General features: G+C 45.5%; 1 protein-coding gene across 50 annotated transcripts in view; it reads left to right on the top strand.

The window, feature by feature from the left end:
• Positions 1-14,420, top strand: part of CELF2 (CUGBP Elav-like family member 2) — a 354,164-nt gene that overhangs the window by 214,775 nt on the left and 124,969 nt on the right. For 48 of the 50 annotated variants that reach the window (XM_068908455.1, XM_068907414.1, XM_068909757.1 and 45 more), the window contains one exon: positions 14,163-14,359. In XM_068908455.1, the coding sequence (XP_068764556.1) occupies positions 14,163-14,359 (197 nt within the window). Of the gene's footprint in view, positions 1-10,562; positions 10,733-13,817; positions 13,997-14,162; positions 14,360-14,420 lie in introns of those variants that run through there. The other 2 variants (XM_068907268.1, XM_068909336.1) reach the window with 2 other exon arrangements.

A 14,420-nucleotide genomic window follows, 5' to 3' on the forward strand; every position in this document is an offset into this window, starting at 1 on the left:
TCTTTTAAAATTCTTCCTGCTGCAAGTATTTACTCTGATGTTAAACAGGCAGATTTTGTCAACTTTTCAAAATGTGTTTTGGTGTCGATTTGCCAAGCGGCTTGAAAATGGCTCTCTTGTGACGTTTTCTGACCCCTACGTTTGCGCAGAGCAGCATGGAAACTCTCAGCTCGGAGATGGAGGTCTATCGTGGAAGTCAAAAGCGTCTCTATAAATGACTGCCATATGATTCTGGAAGAGTATTAGGGTGTGTTTTTGTTTGGATTTGTCATGGTATGTTTATTAGGAAAATTTAAACCAGTTTTCCTGAGGTTTTTCATTTCACTGAGCGATCTCGTTAAAGGAGGAGTTACTCCCTTCCGAATTATGTATATTTTTGTTTATTTTCTTATAAGCATCAAAATAGCATTGTAACCATGTAATCCAGCAGAGCAAAAGAACTTACTTGCAGTGTTATGGTAAATGCAAGAAACGAAATAAAATCTTGTACAATAACTGCAGGTCACCTTAATGGCTGAGATTCTCTGATGACTAGTTGTGTGGCAGTGCTATGTAACATTTTGCATAACCACTGTCTCTTCAGATGTAAAAGTATAAACGCTGGCAACCTGCAAGTGAAAGTGAAGCCTTTTTTGAAGCATTTGGACCACACATTGCAATAGAATTTAGAGGCTTCAGCAACTGTGAAAGGGAGACGGTGCGACTTGTTTCTCTGTGCACAGGGGAAGAGTATCCATCTAGCACGCGCAGTATTTTTTTTTTTATTAAAAATTGCTTCGCATTCTGGGTTCACAGCCAGATAGTTTCTCTATTGTGTTTGCAGTTACGCATGTTGATAGTGCTGCTCCAGAAAGCTAAAGCTAGGCTGAAGCTTCATGGTGGGACCTCATCCCACCACCACTGGACACTAGCCATAGCTTGCAAGAATTGCCGACCAAATCTGAAACAAAGGTCCAGCTAAACCCATAATTCTGTCTTCCATGAAATCAGTAGATGTACTCCTGCTGTAACATAGGATCTTCTACCAATAATACTGGGCGGTTTTTTTCCAAAAGCACCAGAGTGAGTTAGAAGTACATTGAAAATCATTGGGACTGTACCTCTAAGGAAATACCTGGATTTTTCTAGTATGTACTGTTGAGGTGTAGTTAGATAAGATTGCAAAAAGGAAAAGAATTGAATTTTTTTTAACTTCCTTGTGGCTTGACTTGAAAAAACGCTCTAGTGACTTTGTTATTGACCAGCAACCTACTCAGAGCCGAGGTCTGCTCTGCAGAAGGACTGGGCGCTCTTATAATTCCCTTTTCTGCCCCTCAAAACTGGCTGGACAACAAAATGTGCCATGCGCCTCTTGGAAGAACTGGGAAGTGTTTCCCAGAGAACAGGTGTGTTTTCCTTTACTAAACAGCCTGAATTTAGGAGGAGCAGAGCTGCTCCGCGGAGGCTCTGGCGGTGTGCGTTGGGTTTGCATGCACGCAACTGGCGTCTCCACGGATGGTTGCATCTTTCCAAGAGCTCGCTGCAGCTGCAGCCGGCCCGTTGTAAAGCAGGCTTGAAAGCGCCATGCGAAACGGGTCCTTCCACGGCGTGTTGTAGGGAAGCAAGCGTCACGCGATGCAAAAGCGTGTTGCCCATATCAGCAAAGCGATCTCTTCGGAGCAAGAGCAGCCAGCAAAAATTTCGGAAGGGATTGGGCGGGTACATTTCGAAGCGACACCTTTTCCGTGTGCCAGGAGTTCATCGCTTCGCGTGGACGGAGTGTTTTGTTATGTGTTGTGCATAGTCCTGTAGGCACAAATTCATTTTCATTTTCTAATATTGCCTTTCCCTGTTGTCGGGATTTCTTTTTCTTCTTTTTCCGGACAGGTTATACATATGCTAATAGAAATATGCCTATTATTTGAAGCGTAGTTCTGCTTGTCAATGAAGCTTCATTAACACCGTTATCACTGCCTGACATTTATCTTATAATTTTCCAGAGTTGACTGTTACATCTCCATGGAAACCCAAATTGCAATTGAAACAAGTGAGATAATAAAGGCATCCGTAGAGGATTGACAGTATGCAAGCCCACAGTGTTTGCGGGCTACATTTGTTTATAGTTCCTTAGATAAATCTATTGCAGCGGAGGTTTTTATTACCTGTCTCCTATCTTTCTGCGACTGCTGCTATTGCAAGGTTTAGAACGACCCTTTTTTTTTTGCTTTTTAATTAGAGCAATAAATTTTATTGGACTCCTCAGGAGAGGTTAGAGCATTGAAGATGTAAATTCTAGTGTGATTTCCTTTCTTTTTTTTCTTTTGGACAAAGCGTGAAGTTTTTTTATAGATTATTTTGGCAATATATACAGTGCTGCATTCTTAGCTTGATTTCTGGGTTTGTCTGAAACAGCAAAAACTTAGGATTGCTGATTGCTTTTGGTTTGCTGACTCTTTCAGTATGCAAGAAAGATGTTGGATTTCTTTCTATACCTAAGGACTTGAGCTCTTTAAGTTCATGACTCTAAATCAATTTAGATGGTGCCTCAAAGCATAGAGTCATGAAACTGGAGTGGGTCCAGAGTGAATTAATCTGAAATTAATTTGATTTTGAAAGGCTCCATCTGGCAGTGTTTGGAAAAGGCATTTAGACAGATATATAAACAAATGATCATCTGTATTCTACATGCCAGATGTGGTGTCAAAAAAAATGAAGAAATGACTTAAAAAAAAATCAGCTGAGGGAGGTTTTGCTGTAACGATGCTCAACTTGTTAAAATCACAGTTGCATCATCCTTTGGACAACAATGCTTTTGCCTATTCAGATTTGTAAAAGAAGGGGAGCAAGAGGGAGCATGATAGGATTTTTTTTCTTTTTTTAAGTAAGAAAATTGAATGTTGCAGCTTGCTTTCCTTGTTGATTTCACATCACACGTAAGGAAGTGCAGATAAATGCAATTGCCCATGTCCTTCATACGAGCAGTGCTGCGATCTGCCGTTCCCCTTTCAACGAAGCCGTTTAGGTGAAGCAGCCTTGTCAGACATGGGCTCTCAGCATCCCTCTCTTCTGACACACGTTCACGGACCCTATTAAAGTAGCGCTGCGCCCTGCGTGAAGCTCGGCAGTGCGCTGGTGCGAGCGTGTGTGCACGCGCGCGGGTGCCAGTCTTGCAGTACGTTGGGTTCTGCAGTCCTTCCTGCAAAACCCTTGCAAACCTCAGAAGAGCATGCAAGCTTAATGCCAGCCTGGACGTAAGACTTGCTGAAATAGTCCCATCGTTATTTAGGCCACTTAAAAAATATATTTTTAAGGCATCCTGTCTGGCTTTGAAGTTTTTTAGAGCAACGGAAGACGGGAATTTGGTAATAACTTAGTAAATTTTGGAATTAAGTGTTTAGAACAGGGAGAAGAGACTGAGGTTGTTGACAAGAAAACAGATGGTCCTGCGTGTCTTGAATTTTAAAAGCCTGGTACTATTCTAATTCAGTTGTTGACATGGCACAACTGTATAAGCATTTGGGTGTAATCAAATACTTTTTTTTTTCCAAGGTAATACCGAAAAATGTTTCCTGCCACAAAGAAGGAAGTTTGCCTCATTGCAAATGTGTGTAATCAGTAGAGCAAGGCATTAATAACCCACGGCATTAATGCTGAGCAGCCAGCTCCCGGAGACTCAGCTTCATGCACTAAATTATGTCGATCAGGGCTCGAAGCTCTGATATAGCTGTGCAAATACAGGAGCACTCTGTCATGTTACGGTCCAACTTACGGTAATGCCGAGAGGCCCCTTTGGCAGTCTGAGCCCCTTTTGGACGTAATGCAGACGTTTATGCAAGAGGACAGCCTCTGCCCCAAACAGTTTGCAACCCCGATGGAAAAAGGTGGCGAGGAGTAAAAGAGAAGTTGAACTGTAAGTTGCAGGCGTTGCTCACTAGCTAGATGCAGTGACCTGCCAGGGCTCGCTCCTTGCCATAGCAGAGATTAGTTTAGAAACGGAAAAAATGATAAATGAGAAGCCTTTGTTAATGCTGGACTCTCCAGGTTGAAACCAGATGGATGGATGCCTGTTGGTGTGCTGGCCTACAGAAAACAGCTATCTAAAAAGCATGACTTTGGCCTTTATCAGTACTGTCTTAACTCTTGTGTTACTTTTCCCCTGCTGCAAAGAGTTAGAAATGAGCCTATGTTACACGTGAAGGAGACAGACCCCAGCTTGTTGGAGGGTTTGATGTACGGTACAAATTCTGCCCATGCAGCAAAGGTGACTTCTTGGGTGGTCGCTTGGAGAACCTCAGCTAGCCTTGATCTAACTAGATCCTAAAGCCTCCAGGAAAGCCGAGAAGAGCAGCGCTGTGGGCTCGTATGCAGCCTCTCAATGCACATTTTCAAGTGCTTCTTTTAATCATCCTCATCCTATATCCTTAGAAATCCATGATCCCCATCCTTACTTGAACAAGAAGGGGATCAAACCCAAGACAGGAAGGATTGGGGCAGATTTCATTTTTCTCAACTCTTAAGGGCAGGTCTCTGTCACTATTCAGCCCCCATTAGTTTCAGTTTAGTAAAATCTACAGGCCAGGGTTTTGAAGGATATTCAACAGGGAAATCCTTAAAGATATTGAAAATAGACAGTTATAAGTTTTCTCAGCATAAACAAAAAAAAAGCACTCGGTTCAGACCTGTGCAGATGGTCTGTTTAACTGTTTGCTTCCACTATGGGATGAACTAGCAATGACATTTTAATTGATTTTCAGAATAGAGGGCTTTAAAATGAAACCTCTTCCTCTATTTGCATTCACTTGTGCACGCGTTCTTTCTCTTGTTTATCTGTACAGCACGCGTATGTGTATAGAAGAAATAAATACAAGATTATATGTCGTGTGAGTTCCTTCACTTTTGTCTGTGTACGGCATGGATACATCAGTAAGCGCTATAGCATGTCCTAAAGAATAATTTCCTTAAAAACTAGGCATATACATCAGCTCTAAGAGTTGAGAACAGTCTGAGGCCACCACACTGGATATCGCTGGGTTTGTTTCTTAAGATTTGTTTGCAAGTAAGGCTCTTCCGAAGCGACGACGTAGCAGTCCTACAAAGCTTTTGCAAAGTTCCTGTTGCCTGACTGTGCAGGTCTGAGCAGCCTTCGTGCCAAAAGCATTCAGATAAAGTCATTCGGTAGTTTTAAACACGTATGCGTTGAGGCGTTGAGGAGTCAGTGTGAACTCCTGGCCTTGAGAGAGCCGGTGGGCAAGAGAGGCTTGGAAGGGGTGCAGCACCCGCGAGCCGAGCCCCCTCCTGGCTGCCCAGCCCTGCGCCCACCGAGCCAAAAATTCAGCCATCTAGGGACCGACGTTGCCTTGTTTGCTCTGGTGAGCTGAGCTCCTAGGGCTCATTTTAGGAAGTCGAGAAGCCTTGGCGCAAAGCCGTATACGCGCTGTAATGTGCACGACAAGCTCAAAAGGTAATTGCATTTTAACGTAGCTATTATTGTGATTTCCTTTTGTACCCTTGATTTCTTCCTGTAATACTAATGAGGACTCTGCGTCGAGATCTCTTGAGAACGCTGGGGTTTATGTCAGGTATGCTCGTCTCTCATCCGATGTTTTCCTATCACAGAATCACAGAATCGTTTAGGTTGGAAGGGACCTCTGGAGATCATCTAGTCCAACCTCCCTGCTCAAGCAGGGTCACCTAGAGCATATTGCCCAGGATCACATCCAGACGGGTTTTGAATATCTCCAGCGAAGGAGACTCCACCACCCCTCTGGGCAACCTGTTCCAATGCTCTGTCACCCTCACAGTGAAGAAGTTTTTTCTCAGGTTCAGATGGAACTTCCTGTGGTTCAGTTTCTGCCCATTGCCTCTTGTCCTGTTGCTGGGCACCAGGGAGAAGAGGCTGGCCTCATCCTCTTGACACTCCCCCTTCAGATACTTGTACACATGGATGAGATCCCCTCTCAATCTTCTCTTCTCCAGGCTGAACAGGCCCAGCTCCCTCAGCCTTTCTTCATAGGAGAGATGCTCCAGCCCTCTAATCATCTTGGTAGCCCTCCGCTGGACTCTCTCCAGGAGTGCCATGTCTCTCTTGTACTGGGGAGCCCACAACTGGACACAGTACTCCAGGTGAGGCCTCACCAGGGCTGAATAGAGGGGCAGGATCACCTCCCTCGACCTGCTGGCAACACTCTGCCTAATGCACCCTAGGATCCCATTGGCCTTCTTGGCCACAAGGGCACACTGCTGGCTCATGTTTAACTTGTTGTCCACCAGCACTCCCAGGTCCTTCTCGGCAGAGCTACTTTCCAACAGGTCAGTCCCCAGCCTGTACTGGTGCATGGGATTATTCCTGCCTAGGTGCAGGACCTTGCACTTGCCTTTGTTGAACTTCATGAGGTTCCTCTCCGCCCACCTCTCCAGCCTGTCCAGGTCCCTCTGAATGGCAGCACAGTCTTCTGGTGTGTCAGCCACTCCCCCCAGTTTAGTATCATCAGCAAACTTGCTGAGGGTGCACTCTGTCCCTTCCTCCAGGTCATTGATGAATATATTGAACAAGACTGGGCCCAGGACTGACCCCTGGGGGACACCACTAGCCACAGGCCTCCAACTTGACTCTGCGCCATTCACCACAACCCTCTGAGCTCGGCCATCCAGCCAGTTCTCAAGCCACCTCACCGTCCACTCATCTAGCCCACACTTCCTGAGCTTACCTAGGAGGATGTGATGGGAGACAGTGTCAAAAGCCTTGCTGAAGTCCAGGTAGACAGCACCCACTGCTCTCCCCTCATCTACCCAGCCAGTCGCTCCATCCTAGAAGGCTATCAGATTGGTCAAGCATGATTTCCCTTTGGTGAATCCATGCTGACTACTCCTGATCACCTTCTTGTCCTCCAGATGCTTAGTGATGACCTCCAGGATGAGCTGTTCCATCACCTTTCCCGGGATGGAGGTGAGGCTGACAGGCCTGTAGTTTCCTGGCTCCTCCTTCTTGCCCTTTTTGAAGACTGGCGTGACATTGGCTTTCTTCCAGTCCTCAGGCACCTCTCCTGATCTCCAGGACCTTTCAAAGATGATGGAGAGAGGCCTAGCGATAACATCCGCCAGCTCCCTCAGCACTCGTGGGTGCATCCCATCGGGGCCCATGGATTTGTGGATGTCAAGTTTGGACAAAAGATCTCTAACCCGATCCTCCTCAACCAAGGGAGAGTCTTCCTTTCTCCAGCCTTCCTCTCTTGTCTCCAAGGTCTGGAATTCCTCAGGACTGGCCTTAGCAGTGAAGACAGAAGCAAAGAAGGCATTCAATAACTCTGCCTTCTCTGTATCCTTTGTCACCAGGGCACCCGCCCCTTTCAGCAGCGGGCCCACGTTTTCCCTAGTCTTCCTTTTGCTATTGATGTATTTGAAGAAGGCCTTCTTGTTGTCCTTGACATCCCTTGCCAGATTTAATTCCAACTGGGCCTTAGCCTTCCTTGTCGCATCCCTGCACGCTCTGACAACGTCCCTGTATTCCTCCCAAGTGGCCTGTCCCCTTTTCCACATTCTGTACACTTCCTTCTTCTGCTGGAGTTTGGCCAGGAGTTCCTTGCTCATCCATGCAGGTCTCCTGCCCGCTTTGCTGAACTTCTTCCTCAGAGGGATGCACTGATCCTGAGCCTGGAGGAGGTGATGCTTGAATATTAACCAGCTCTCTTGGACCCCTCTTCCTTCTAGGGCCCTACCCCAGGAGATTCCCCTAAGTAGGTCCCCGAAGAGGCCAAAGTCAGCTCTCCTGAAGTCCAGCGTTGCAATCCTACTCATTGCCCTGCTCCCTCCTCGCAGGATCCTGAACTCCACCATCTCATGGTCACTGCAGCCAAGGCTGCCCCCAACCTTCACATCTCCAACTAGACCTTCTTTGTTCGTTAGTACAAGGTCTAGCATTGCACCTCTCCTCGTTGGCGTCTCCACCACCTGGGTCAAGAAATTATCATCAATGCTCTGCAGGAACCTCTTTGACTGTTTGTGCCTAGCTGTGCTGTCTTCCCAACAGATGTCAGGGTGGTTGAAGTCTCCCATGAGAACCAGGGCCTGTGATCGTGAGGCTTCTTCCAGCTGTCTGTAGAAGGCCTCATCGACGACTTCCTCCTGATCAGGTGGCCTGTAGTAAACCCCCACAACAGTGTCACCCATGTTACCTTGCCCTTTAATCCTTACCCATAGGCTCTCAACTTGCTCTTCATCCACCCCGAGGCAGAGCTCCATACATTCTAGTTGCTCCCTCACATAAAGAGCAACTCCACCCCCTCGCCTTCCTGGCCTGTCTTTCCTAAAAAGCACATAGCCATCCATGACAGCATCCCAGTCATGTGAACTATCCCACCATGTCTCTGTCACTGCAATGAGATCATGGCCCTGCGACCGCACACAGATCTCTAACTCTTCCTGCTTATTCCCCATGCTGCGTGCATTGGTATACAGGCATTTGAGAGAGCCAGTCAAGCACACAGGCTTCCCAGAAGAGGTGCAAGAGGATCCTCCATAGCCATGTTGCATGCTGTCTCCCCTGGTTGTATGCACCCGCTGGAGGCATCCTGACTTGAACGGTGTTTTACTGACTCCCCTGCCACTATACCACTCCCCTTGGTATGTGTTTTGTTTGGTGCTTTTCCCAATTCATGCTGGATTTAGCGTCATGTACCCTGTCCTGCCTACTTGAAAGGCCTCTTCCCTCTGCTTCTCCTTCTCCCAGTCCAAATTAAGTACAAATTATTTTCTCCAGGTTATCAAATCTGTCCTCCCTTGGGACAGGACGCTCCTTCCTTACCTTACTTAAAACTCGTTTTTAAGGCCTTACAGTGATCACCTGTACTAAAATTGGAGTTAGTGCAGAAACAAGCAATCCCCTCTTGCAGCAGTGGTGTATCTTGATTTGTGCAGTGCAATACAGGGAGAGAGTTAGCAAAGCAGCTCAGCACCGACCCCACCAGAAAAATGCCTGTGAGTTTTGAATTGTTTCTCAGGGCAGTAAAAGAGATTCCCTTGTCTTGAAGCAACGGTGTGATTTTACAGCTAATTTCTGCAGACGCAGAAGATGAAAACCTCTTTGCATTCACCATGCTTACACTGGCACTCGAGTGCTATTAGCTATCAACATGAATAAAATCTCAGCATTGAACGTCGGGTTTTAAAAGCCGTCAAAATTGTTAATGTAGTTAACGTGCACATATGAGTGTAAGTGTTGTTGCTCTCTGCTGGATAGATGAAGAATTGCTCAGCTCTTTGTTACCGGCTTCATGGGTCACTAAGGATAAGGGAGAGCGGCCTGAAAGCTCAGAGTGTAGGTGTCCCTTCTAAAATTGCAGCTGGCCTCCAAGTGCTGCGTAGTTCCAGCTTTGCAAGTCTTCCAGCAGCTAATTTGTCTCACATGCATATGGGTGCAGGGAGGCCTGGAGAAGATTATTTTGTGTACGTTACCACGTGCATAGGACCAAAAGTCCTGCTGTATGCTGCTGACTTAATTGGGCATGATGTCAGATGCCTTCAGCAACTGCTGTTATGGATATGTGCTACTTAATAGTAATAACCATTATTATTATTATTTTTATTATTATTATCATCATCATAAATGATTTTTTTTATAGTTCTATCAGAAGCAGGAGCAGTTGATGCCTTGTGAAACATCACCTTCTCTCTAAGCAGCTTTTGAGCTGCTGCCCGTGAAAATGCTGATGGACCAGAAAGCTCTGGAGATGCTTTCCCCCGCCCCATCCCAAAAAAGATGGAGACCTGGTCATTTACGACTTGAAAATATGCTTCTATTTTTTGTGAAAGGTTCTGGCCTGTGTTTTGCTGGCCCAAATCCAACATAGGTAATTACATTGTGTGTCTATAAATCCCAGCCCCCTGCAGTTTGCAGTTGGGGGTGGTACTGTTCTCCTCTTCCTGGCTCAAATTGTGGTGCGATAACGCTCCATGTCATTAAACAGCTGCCGTCTGTCACCTTCCGATGAAGTCATTCCTAGCCAAACAATGAGTTTCGAAAGCCTTTTCAGGTCCTTCTGGATAAAATTTGCTCATAAAGCAGCAATTGTGATTTTTAAGTGTGGTGAGGTGCGTGCTGATTTGTCCCTTTTCGTAGGGGTTCGAGTACTTGGAGTCCTCCAAAACGGTCTTGTCCCTTCTGTCCCTAAAAATGACCCTAAAAAATGACTCCGCAGGGCAGCTGTAAATATTTGTGGCCGTAAAACTGTGATGCCTGTGAACGCCTCTGTGGTGGGGTGGATTTAGTAGTCTGTGCTCTTGCAACCTGTTCTTTATCATGTTGTTTTAGCTCTTAGAGGGAGTTAAACACGTTCTTCAAAGGATGTACATTTTAGGCTTAGAGCACAGAACACGAAAAAAGCAAATCTCCAACACAATGATAGAATAGCTAAAGTCGGGTGAGCGCTGGGAGAAGTATTAACCAAAACAGAACAGTCAGAGAGGGTCTGGCCAGCATTAAAAATAGATTTGAAAAATGGGTCTCGTGTAAACCCATTTGGTCTCCATAACAACTGGTTTTCAACACCTGGCGTGTTATTAATGGAAAGCAACTTGGATTAATACCGGAGAGATGAGCACTAATGAATTTAAGCACCTCTGACGTTGCTGCTGTGAAACCTGCCTCTGCTGAGCGACCCACCCGCTCCCGGAGCCTCGTGGGAATTTGGGCACGAATGGGAGCGACAGCCGAGGCGTCTGCTCCGTTTTTTCCAGTGCTCCTGCTCAAGCTGCAGTGGTATGAAAGCCATCTCTGGTTCCTCCAAGGGTGGCCCTGTCAACTCGTTGAACTGATGGCATGGTAGTTAGGTTATTAGCAGGCAAATTGGGCACAAATTGCGAGAGAGGCTGCTCTGGCAGCAACGCCGAGCAGCCAGCGCCTCAGTGGCTTCATCCCTGCCCTGGGGCTGCCCTCTCTGATGGAGACGACACCTTGTCAGCGAAGATGATGTGCTAGGTCACCCCGAGTCCGATGGGCTACATCAACCAGAGAGGGAAGGGTTGCTGCAGTGGAGGGGCAGCAAGCTAGATGATCTAATTTTTTTTTTTTTAATATTTGTCGTGGGTTGGGTGCTGACAGTAGTTGCCAAGGGATTCCACTCTCATTAGTGTCCCCTAGCCACCACCATCGCTGCGTGCTCCTGCTTTCAAGAAATAGTCATAGGCTTTCAAAAGCATTGCTTTACCTCCTCTTTGAAAGTTTCACTCTTTAGGGTTTTTTTATTTTTTATTTTTGCCTTGTTATTTCCTGGCTAGAGCAAGAGGAGAAGGAAAGAGCCTTTTCCTCAGACACCCAGGGGGCCAGCAACGATGAGCAACAGTGCGTGGCAACTAATAGGTCTTACTGTAGCGCAATACCTTCCAGCAGGTGAAGATTAAGGTTGGGAGAGGAGAAGGGAATTCATCTTTAGCAGGAATTATTTGCTAAGAGATCAAAATAGTTGACTGGATTTTGTGTTGACCTAAACAAGCTATGCGATAGCTAAATTGTAAGGCAGGTAGGCTCTGTAGTTCCTTAGAGTGAACTTCAAGGATCACATTAATAGAACATGTAACACTTTTTTTTTTTCTCCTTTTTATCTCTCCATCGTTTTATCCCCGGGTTCAGTGTGTGCGAGTTGGCTCTAGCTGCTGCCTGAGCTGAGTGATGCTATTAGTGTCACGGCTGTTGCAGTGACGGCGGTCACGCACCCCTTGAGTCCCACCGTGAAGCTTGGGATCCTTGCTCCGTGCCGGGCGATCGCTTCATTCGCGCTAAAGTCAAAAGAAATCGGGTTAGAAAGGAGGAAATTGGAGCTCTGCCAGCTGTGCTCGCAGAAATAGGGCCTTCTCTGAGGTCTGAACCTGCCTGTCCCCCTCCCCAAAACTTTGGCAGCTCAGAAGAACCACTGTGTGAGTGGTAGAAGAGGGTTATAAAGAAAAGCTTAAGTTATTCTTTTTTTTTTTTTTTTTTCCAAATCTGCAGGAGTTATGGGTTCGTAGAGCTGCCAGGGGATGGTTGAAGTTACTCTGGGGAAGTTTTAATGACTTGCCCAAGTCCATGCAGGAAGCGAGTGACAAAATGTGTCTTCCTCAGCCTTGCATCACAGCATATAGAGCATTTAACCATCTTTAGCCTATAAAGCATTTAAAGAATATGAGCAATTTAATCCACTCCTGTTGTGCCAAAGGAAAGTAAGCGCTCAAGTATTTTGTTGGGTTAGGATAGCTCTTGGCCTGCGCCTGAACCCTTAGCTCAAAACAGGAACTTGATGGTAGCTGAGTAATTAACCTGAGTAAACAGTTAGATGCGTTAGGTTTTGTGGTTTCCTAAAAACTGTCTTGTTAGCAATGGAAATTGTGGTGCTCTTGATACGCCTGGTGGTGAGGTAGCTTGGGTCAAGGAAAAAGCCGAGGAAGAAACTTGTTATTCTCTATTAAATATGATCTTTGCTGTAGTTTTGGGCTAATGTAGTAATTGTGTGTGAATATGTTAAACAAGGGATCCAAGAAAAGAGATGAAGGCCATAATTTAAAAATGAACTCGTAATTCGTTTTTTAATGTTAACAAAGTTGAGAACAAAGGAAAGGAAAAGCAAAACTGATTTTTGAAGGAAAATAGTTGAATGAGTACGGGAGAAAGCCTGCAGATACCCAGCTAAGTTTCTACCTTTTCTTCCCTTTGCAGATCCAAAATAGTGTGTGAGCATTTTCTTTGCTTATTTTAAGCTATGGGTTGGAATAGATATTTTTTATTTTTGCTGCTGGTGAGGTTCTTTAATGCCCTTGGTTTTGCATAAGCATATAGGAGATTATGAAAGAAAATAGCAGAGTGGTTTTCTAGAGGTGTAAGGTCATGTAGATGCCTGCTACTCACTGGAAGTCTTGAACGTTGCTCCTATTGAGTATCATTCTTCAAGTCAGTCACTTTTCGGTTTTGGGGCTTTTTGGTTTTGTTTTGGATTTTGATTTTTTTGGAAGTGCTATGTATGGATGCAATATGCCAGGAGGAGTCCTGATGGCATGTGTCATGCGAACACCCCACCCCTTACTGATGCTTCTGCTCACCTGAAAGCCGAAAGGGAGCCTTAGTCGGGTGAACTTCTGCACCAGGCAGAGGTTGATGAGAGCCAAGCGTCTCTTCATAGACTGTCTACAGGAGGTAGCCTTGAGGCCTCAGGGCCTCGGTTTATCATTTCCTTGCATTATTTTTTCTCGGTCTCTTGTCGATGTGAGTATGGCCACAGTTCAGTACCTGAGTGGCAGCATTAGTGTGCTTGGGACCCGCAGAGATCAAAATGAAGAGCAGGTCTACCACCAGAGAGGGTATATTTGTACATGAAAAGTAAAAGAAAAGCCTTAAACAAATTTTGAACTTAAATATACATCTGGCAATCAGATAGGGTAGCGGTTTACAGGGTGTGAAAACTCTGAAACATTTAATATTCTTTGCATGGAGCAAAACTTTTTGAAGCCACATTTTCTCTTTCTGAGCAAAGTAGGCAGTTTTGCCACTGCCTTCTCCTCTTGAATTGTGCTTTTTGTGCCAGGGCGCAATAAACAATGCACTTTAAACTGGAGCTCTCCAGACTACTTTTCCTTTTTAAAGAGCGTAGGCAACTAATCGGCAGCAACCAGCCGCATAGCCGGGGTGTTTTCCATTCTAGGCAATATCGTACTAATTTGATGCACACATGGATGCTTCACACAATCTGCAAATTCATCGCTGGCATCTTGCATTAGTCATCTGACAGATTGCCAAGTGTTTCATATTCCTTTCATGTGACTTTATTACAAAACACGCGCGCACACATACCCCAGCGCTGCCTTATTTCTGCCAGTAGCCGATTTAGGGGGAATTCACTGCAGTTCTGTTTACAGCAGCTATGGAAAGAAATCTTCACTTATTTGCAACTGTTCTCTGCTTTAAGATGCAAAAGTACCGGTTTGCAGTGTGCAGCTCTGTTCTTATATAATGCCATTAAGCAGCAGCCTGCAGAGAAAACCAGACTCAATGAAAAATGTAATCGCATTGGTTTTTTTGTTCATAACACTTATGCTATTAATTAAAAAACGATTTTTTTTCCTGCTTTGTGCCCACTGACATCATCTTCTGCATCTAGTGCACATTCAAACTGTGCAGTCTCTTAACTTGCCTTTTCTTTTTCATCTCCTTTTCTACGCTCTAGTAACGGCACAGCTAACAAGATGAATGGAGCTTTGGATCATTCAGACCAACCAGACCCAGATGCCATTAAGATGTTTGTTGGACAGATTCCCCGCTCGTGGTCAGAAAAAGAGTTAAAAGAACTTTTTGAGCCTTACGGAGCTGTCTACCAGATTAACGTTCTCCGAGACAGAAGTCAGAACCCTCCCCAAAGTAAAGGTACGGTGGTTGTACTCTTGTTTGCTTTCGGGTTTTTGTTCGACGATCTTGCTAGCCTTCA

The sequence above is a fragment of the Struthio camelus genome, chromosome 1 (genome assembly GCF_040807025.1).
Source record: "Struthio camelus isolate bStrCam1 chromosome 1, bStrCam1.hap1, whole genome shotgun sequence".
In the NCBI taxonomy this organism is placed as follows: domain Eukaryota; kingdom Metazoa; phylum Chordata; class Aves; order Struthioniformes; family Struthionidae; genus Struthio; species Struthio camelus.